Source organism: Borostomias antarcticus (assembly GCF_949987555.1).
Source record: "Borostomias antarcticus genome assembly, chromosome: 10".
Lineage (NCBI taxonomy): Eukaryota > Metazoa > Chordata > Actinopteri > Stomiiformes > Stomiidae > Borostomias > Borostomias antarcticus.
Window position 1 is genome coordinate 7,674,423 of NC_140243.1, and position 7,500 is coordinate 7,681,922.

A 7,500-nucleotide genomic window follows, 5' to 3' on the forward strand; every position below is an offset into this window, starting at 1 on the left:
CAGGTTTTTAAGAGGCCTCAGCCCATGTGAGGATTAATCCTAGTCCTCAGAGCTGCAGATCGGTTTGGACTCTGTACCTGAGGCTACCGGACTGACACACTGATCTCAGCCTGGAGGTCTTGTCCGAGAACATCTTGGTGATCCTACCTGTGCAGCGATGCCCCCCAGCCCCGCCAGGTCTCCCCCGCTGCTGGCGTGCATGCCTGTGGTCCAGGTGATGACATGGTACTGGAAGATGGTGAAGGACAGCTCTCCGTCGGTGATGAGCACCACCTGGAAGGTATTCACCTGCGCAGGGGTCAACGGGGTTAGGGGTTATAGGGTTCTCTTACAGCTCCGATAACCACAAAGCTCACTTTCACCTTTGACTTGCGGTAACACTTAGCGATGTAGTTGTAGCGAGACGACAAGTCTTACTGGTGTGAAGGGGCTCCCTCCGAAGAAGGTGACTTGATGCCACGTGGAGACGAGGATCCAGGTCGCCGTGAACTCTGGGAATTCTGAGAAGTATCTGCGGACGTCGCTGGCGGCCCTCTGCAGGAGGGACGGGTCCTTGCTCTCCCGGTAGAAGACCTTCCCCGCGCGCCGGTTATCCACGTCGGCCCAGAACGGAGCCACCACCCGGCGGTCCCCTGCGATGGGGAACGCCACCGGCGTGAACTGTGACACCTCCCTCAGGAACGACACCAAGCCATTGTTGTTCACCTGGGAGGGGGGGGGGCAGCAGAGAACGTTAGGAAAATAAGGTGAACCCGTCCTCATCTGGCTCCTCTCAACCACAGAGTTGATTTGACCAACCGACCAAACCAGAATATAAACTCTCACATGACATTCATGTCAAAAATTCAAATAAACTGATACTGGTTTAAAAGGAACCCTATTGAGTTTAAGTTTTAGTGAGGTTGGACAAGCACAGCCTTCTGTGGGGGGGGGCAAGGTGGGCCTGGTCTGGGGCCAGTGTGTAGGTTATAGGCCTGTTGACAGGGTGGAGCTAACAGCAGCACTGGGCAGGGGAGGCTTCCAAAGCGGATGTATGCACTTCCCATGTATGAAACAGACAGTGTGTCTTTGTTCTGATAGATGGCAGCGCAGCAGCTGAGAAAACCTGGTCACTGCTCCTAACAAACACACACACACACACACACACACCTGCCCCAGGTCCTTAGCCACCAACCCAGGAAGGTCTTGAAACCGTCTTTAAAAATCCTCAAACCTTCGCCAAGAGACCCTGACCCCATCCTTTTTTGACTGGCCCATGACACTGTTTACTGAAGCGCCTCTGGGAAGTGCACAGTCAGCATGACTGTATGGCAGGTCCTCCTCCACTTCCTGGAAAGACAGAGCGACCTACTACCTGTTACAGTAGGTAAGCTCCTCTCATAAAGATGTTTTGCAAGTCAATTATGGCATTGGAGTGGAATGTATGGTTAGGGTTAACTCAAACCCTACCCCTAGACAGTGATGTTTGAGTGAATGGACCAACTTCTTAACCACACTGTACACATCCTCTACCAGGGTCCATGAGAAAATAACTTCAGAGCTCAGCAGGGCGGAAAAAACTCTCCGCCCTACTACAGGCCCGGGTGTCCGTCTGAAAGGCGTTCATTCATAGTCCTGTTTCTGCTTATCTTCTGCAGGTGCAGAGCGGAATATTCTGCCCACCGAGCCTCCTATCCTGTTTCTGCTAATCGCCCGTGTGAACTTTGCCTTTCCGCCACGCCGGGCCAGTGGCATGTGCCGGTGACAAAGCAACGTCAGACGGATGGGGCTCTGCTTCCCCGTGCGTATGGAAACCATAATTTGGAGGACCTCGTTGTAAAAACAGCAGAGGAAGTTTTGTTTGGCTCGGCACGGGGGCTCAGTTAATTGGCCGACCGCAGTCTTCCCCTCGGCATCAGTGTGGTGCGGCGAGGACGTGGGCGACGTGGGGAAACAAGACTGCAGGAGCGCGGGTCAACGGGAGCGACATCCGATACTGCCGTCAACCTTACCGAGGAGAGCGGGACAGGGTGCAGAGATGGCAGGGGAGAGGTTGGCTCAGGTTGGCATCAACAACCTTCACACGGCCACTCATTAGAGCCCCGTGGCGGAGGTCTGGAAGTCACTCCATCTTCCTGCGAAATTAGTGAAGGAAATCGTGCTGAACACTAAATAGCGATTATTCTCGGATAGCGGAATGTATTTAGGCGCCTCATTCAATCTGGAAAATGTTAAACAGGCGCTTGTGCTGTAAGGAGCAAAAACACAGGATAGTGTAATTTGACATAATCATCATCATAATCAAAGCCTTAAAATGAATTAAGGTAATCTGATCAAGGCTCTTGATCTGTATTGCTAGATGATTTACAGAACAAGGTATCCACACAGGGAGGGAAGTCTTTGAAGTTGGCAGACGGCTTGTCACAGGTCAGGTAGATGGGACAGCAAGAAAGCTCTTAAGAAGCGCCCCCCCTCCCCTCTCTCTCTCCCACTCTCTCTCTCTTTCTCTCTCTCTCCTCTGCCTTTCTAGTGCAACTTCACTCTACAACACCCTTGTTATTTTTTGGGAATTCTTTGCCGGATATATCCAGGGTTTTCCTTGGGTGGTTTTCTTTAGAGCCAAGTAATTTATAGACTAAAATAAACTTTCATCTGGGAAAAGTGAGGCCAAGGCAAAGCACTAAATGAAGAAGGTGCCCGGGGATCAGCTCGGGAAAACATTAGCCTTTCCTTGTCAGAGGGGAGGTTTCACAGTCACCCATTCCAGTTGCTTGATGAAACCCAGGAAGGTGTCTACAGCCTGTGCACTTGGCCCCTATAACCTTCATCCACATCGATCTTTGAAGAGTTTTGCTGTTTACTATGATGTGTGGTGATGGCACCATATAAAGTTAGGCACTAGCATCGTGTGTGTTGGGGGGGGGGGGGGGGGGGGGGTTCATTGACTATGATTCAATGTATGCCATTCAAAAGCCCACTGCATCTAATATTTTGCTGCTTTATCAATAAAGGGAATGGTAGGCCAACTTCAATCCAGCTCTTGTTCTCCCCCCTACACACACTCACACACACACTCACACACACACACACACACACACACACACACACACTCACTCACTCAAGAGCACACACACTAGCACAAATACACACTCACTCACTCAAGAGCACACACACTAGCACAAATACAAACACACACGCATCAAAAGCACACGCACTCTGTGTACTGAACAGAACTTGCACAAGCACATACACAATAAGCTATATGCTGCATTGAGCTACTTAAACATATTATTTTTATTTTCCAGAGGATGGGGTTGCGCAAACTCAAAGTGTTGCTGCTCTTTGGGATGAACACTAGCAGATGTTCAGGCTGTGAGAAGCAGGGATACGCGTCCTTGACAGGATCCCCACCGAGTCAGTTTGTGCCTCTCTCTAATGGCTGATTTTCAAATTACCAGCAACACCCACCTCGCTCTCTGTAAGTAGATAACAACATGTTGCTTCATCTAAGTGCGTATAGCGCAGGCCCACAATGCCTGGAGTATTTACATACTATACCATACGGCTCTATGATGTAGTCCTTATACAGCACAACCCCAGAGCTCTACGGCAAAGCTCATCAATCACTGTTAATCAATCGCCTATCCGCTCTTAATCACCCTGCTCTCTCATGGCCGTGTTGTTCTCCCCCCTTAACCTTGGATGTCCTCCTGCACGCACTTTTACGCGAGCCATCCGTAAGATTAGTTGATCCCAGGGTTGCGTTGCTTTCAGCCCCTAAGACGCTCTGCAGATGCATCTGTGTTCTGTTAAAGGGATCGGTGCGCTCTCAGATGGAGCAGCTGGACCGGTCCGGAGGGAAGACCCCCTCCATGTTATCTGAGGCGGGGGAGGAGGGAGGAGGACCGGGGTGGAGGGGTGGGGGTGGGGAGGAGCAGAGGTCCCAGAGTAACGTGAAAACTCCCAGACACAAAACAAAAGGGACAACTTCAGTTACCAGGAGAGAGGGCTAGGACTGCTTGGCTAGAGCTGGGGCTTAGCGGGCTAGAGTGCAGGCTGGGGATGGTGGACTAGAGCTGGGCTAGGGTAGAGCTGTAGGGTAAGGGCTAGTGGCTGGGGTTAATGGGCTAGAGCACAGGATAGGGATAGTGGGCTAGGGTTAGGGCAGTGCTAGGGCTAGTGGCTGGGGATAGAGCCAGGGTTAGGACTAGTGGCTGGTGCTGGGGTTAGGGTTAGGGCTAGTAGCTGGGGATAGTGAGTTAGAGACTGGGGGATAGAGCTGGCTAGAAGCTGGGGCTAGAGTTATGTTAGGGTTAGTAAGGTTAAGAGCTGGGGCTAGTGGATATGGTTAGTGGGCTAGGGATGGTGCTGGGGCTAGTGAATTGTGGCTAGAGCTAGTGGATTAGGGCTGGGGCTAGGCTGGAGAGGACTGGGACTAGGGATAATGCTGGGTCTTGTGGGCTAGCGGGATAGGCTAGGGTTAATGTGAACACTAACAACGTGCAAGTCCTCATATCCCCCTTCCCTGCACTGCTCAGAGGACTGTCTTTTCCCCTTGCAGTCTTTCACAACTGAGGGAATGCAAGGGTTAAGGCTTGCTGGCTTTGGCAGCAGCAGGTTAAGCATGTTATGTTTAACATATATTGCTTCAGGGAATCAGATAATGCCATTAAACAACACAGAAGAACCTCCTTAAAATAGTTTGGCCCTGAGGCCTGGAATGTGCTCATAGGAAAAATCATCCATTTGAATTTGCCCCTCAGTGTCCATCGAAGACTCACCTGTTCTAAGCAAGCAACACTGCTGAGGTCACTGCACGGCCTGTCAGTATCGCGTCCTCCCTCACCTGCCCACGCTGGGTTCGATCTCGGGATCTGTGGCTTGCCAATGCACATAAACACCTTACATAAATACCGTTTTAACCGGCTATGCCGCCGAACGTCTAGCAATTAGATGGCGCGGGTGGGCGGTATTTGCCCTGAGGAGCGGGTTGAACCAATTCAACTCGGTTACACCGGCATCAAACAGACGTGTTTGCGCCTCATCTTATTCGACACGCCCCAGTCCATATACGATCCTCAGATCCTTACGTTACCCTAATAATCTAACCCAAGATCAACAGACAGAGCGACCTGTGACTTGCCTTATCTCGTCTGCTGCATATTTCCCATTTGACTTCCAGGGCATGGGAAGATGACTGACGGGCTGAGACTCCTTGCGACGCACGCCCCTTTAAACAAGCGCTCCTCTTAACTGCAGCCCCGGATAGATATATGGGAGATCGTGGCTTTTGAGAACATAATCTATTGTTGGAGTGGATATGAAGCTGGCAAGGCTCAGGAGGAATGCCACGATCCTGTCTGTGTTAAGTGGCGGCATGTGTTTGTGTGTGCGTGTGTGTGTGTTTGTGTGTGCGTGTGTGTCTGTCACCGCATTGGGACAGTGACCTCACTCTCTCCCCGGCATGACGCTTAGATTAGAACGATGACCTTTGGCCTTACCCATTGTTGCCATGGTATCTCGGCTTTTCCTGTTCAAAGACAGGAGAAGGGGGGGGGGGCTAGGGAGGAGGGGAGGAGAGGGGAGGACAGGACAGGGGCATTCGGAGAGTGCAACGCCAATGCACAGCCTCAACAGGTGGTGTTGATTTAAAGGGGGTTCTGGATCCGAACCACGTACATGACAGAGCCAGATCAAAGCGGGTGAGCAGTGCGGCGCGCGAAAATCCCTGTCAAGCCGTGCAGCTTCCTCCCACGATCCCTCGCTCCGTCCTGCACACACATACCGCCCCCCCCCCCCGCTTCCCAAAACGTGCCTCTCTCTAACAGAGCTGCTCACAGATGCACGGATAAGAACACGAACTGTCACTTTTCTTCCGCGGCTCTCTGTAGACTTACAGCAGCTAGCTTATCACTTGTTCAGACAAGGTACCCCCCGATCTCGGTCTCTGTGTCTCTCTCTGTCTCTCTCTCTCTCCGTATGTATGCTCACGTGAAAGTCCTAGAATTGCAGAGAAAACAGATGGAAAGTGATGGGAAAGTCAAGATTATGATTCCAGCCACAGGGGGTAAGCATGTTATTCTACACTTGAAGTTATGCACACACGCACTCACATACTCTCTCTCTCTCACGCTCTCTCTCCCTCACACACAAACACACACACCTCTCTCTCTCGCTCTCCCTCACACACAAACACACATACACACACACACCTCTCTCTCTCGCTCTCCCACACACACACAGTACACACAAGATTTTCTCATATCTGGCAGTGTACACAAACTCATCATCCCTGTGGTTCTTATACTGTACAGTACAACCCACACCATGTCAGCTTTCCCTTGCAAGCCAACGCAGGCTCTCTCGTTCTCTTTCTGTCTTTGTCTCACACACACATACACACACACACACACGCATCTCATCAAGGGCACCTGGTCCCTGCGTGAATGAATGAGCACATTCTCTCGTGTTCGAGCCGCGCGCTCTTTACTCACGTAGAGTCCCGTGTGCCGGTCGCCGAAGAAAGGGAACGCCACCGAGATCTCCACCAGCCCCGAGCCCCCGTCGTCCTGCTCCACGGTCTGGGAGTCCCCCTCGTCCCGGCCGAAGGGGTAGAAGTCCTCCAGGGGCACGGCGGGCTCCGCGCCGGGCGGCAGGGCCAGGGACAGCAGCAGGGCGCACAGGCAGAGGCGGCCGGGCGGCCGGGCTCCCGGTACCATCCCCATGACCTCGGCCAGCCAGGGATGGAGGCGGCGGCGGCGCTGGGGCACGGTGCACAGCAGGGAGGGGGGGGGGGGGGCGTCCGGGCACTTGAGGCAGCAGCAGCAGCAGGACAAGACAGGACAGTGTACCCTCCACCTCTCTACTAGCTCTCTACCTCTCACACAGCAGCTCTCTCTCTCTCTCGGTTGTCTTCTGTCCTCCTGCCCCTCTCTCTCTTTCTCTCTCTCTCTGTGTCTCTCTTTCTGCCTCTCTGTCTCTCTCTGTCTCTGCCTCCCTCTCCCTCTGAGCTTGTCCTGCGCCTGCTAGTTGGGCCGCTTGTCTGAGACAGTGAGATAGATTCCTTGCATTCTGTGTGCTGCTGAGTGCTGTGTAAGCTGCGCTCCGTCTCACAGAAATGAAATGAGGGAAAGAGTGAAAAAAAAGGGGAGCAGAGTGATTCGGCTAAGTTTTTTTTTTTTTTTTTTTTTTTTTACAATCCAGCGATTTGGTCCCTGATGGTTAGCTTAGAAATATCCTCAATAAAAGCTCTATTCTGCCTGCCAAAGGAGTTCTTTCAGCTCCGGCCCCACCCCCCCAGGGATTCACTACCTTGCATAATTAGGTCCAGCCAGCCAATAGCTGAGGAGAGGCCAGTAACTGGATAGCCACTGGGCGGAGCTATGATAATCAAAGGGCTGCTTTAAAGAAACTCTGACAAGGCTTTCCCCTCTCCTCTTAACCCTTGCTGAGTACAGCTACCTAGAAACACAGCAGAACATGTTAGCTACACAGGCAGGGAATGCTCCTGCTCTCTCTGTG

At 52.2% G+C, this 7,500-nt stretch overlaps 1 protein-coding gene across 1 annotated transcript in view; it reads right to left on the reverse strand.

The window, feature by feature from the left end:
• sned1 (sushi, nidogen and EGF-like domains 1) overlaps positions 1-6,704 on the reverse strand; it is a gene marked incomplete at both ends in the record, with an annotated part of 24,325 nt that extends 17,621 nt beyond the window's left edge. The window contains 3 exons of the mRNA XM_084443931.1: positions 148-288; positions 418-705; positions 6,474-6,704. Of these exons, the coding sequence (XP_084300057.1) occupies positions 148-288; positions 418-705; positions 6,474-6,704 (660 nt within the window). The remainder of the gene's footprint in view (positions 1-147; positions 289-417; positions 706-6,473) is intronic.
• Positions 6,705-7,500: the final 796 nt, after the last annotated feature.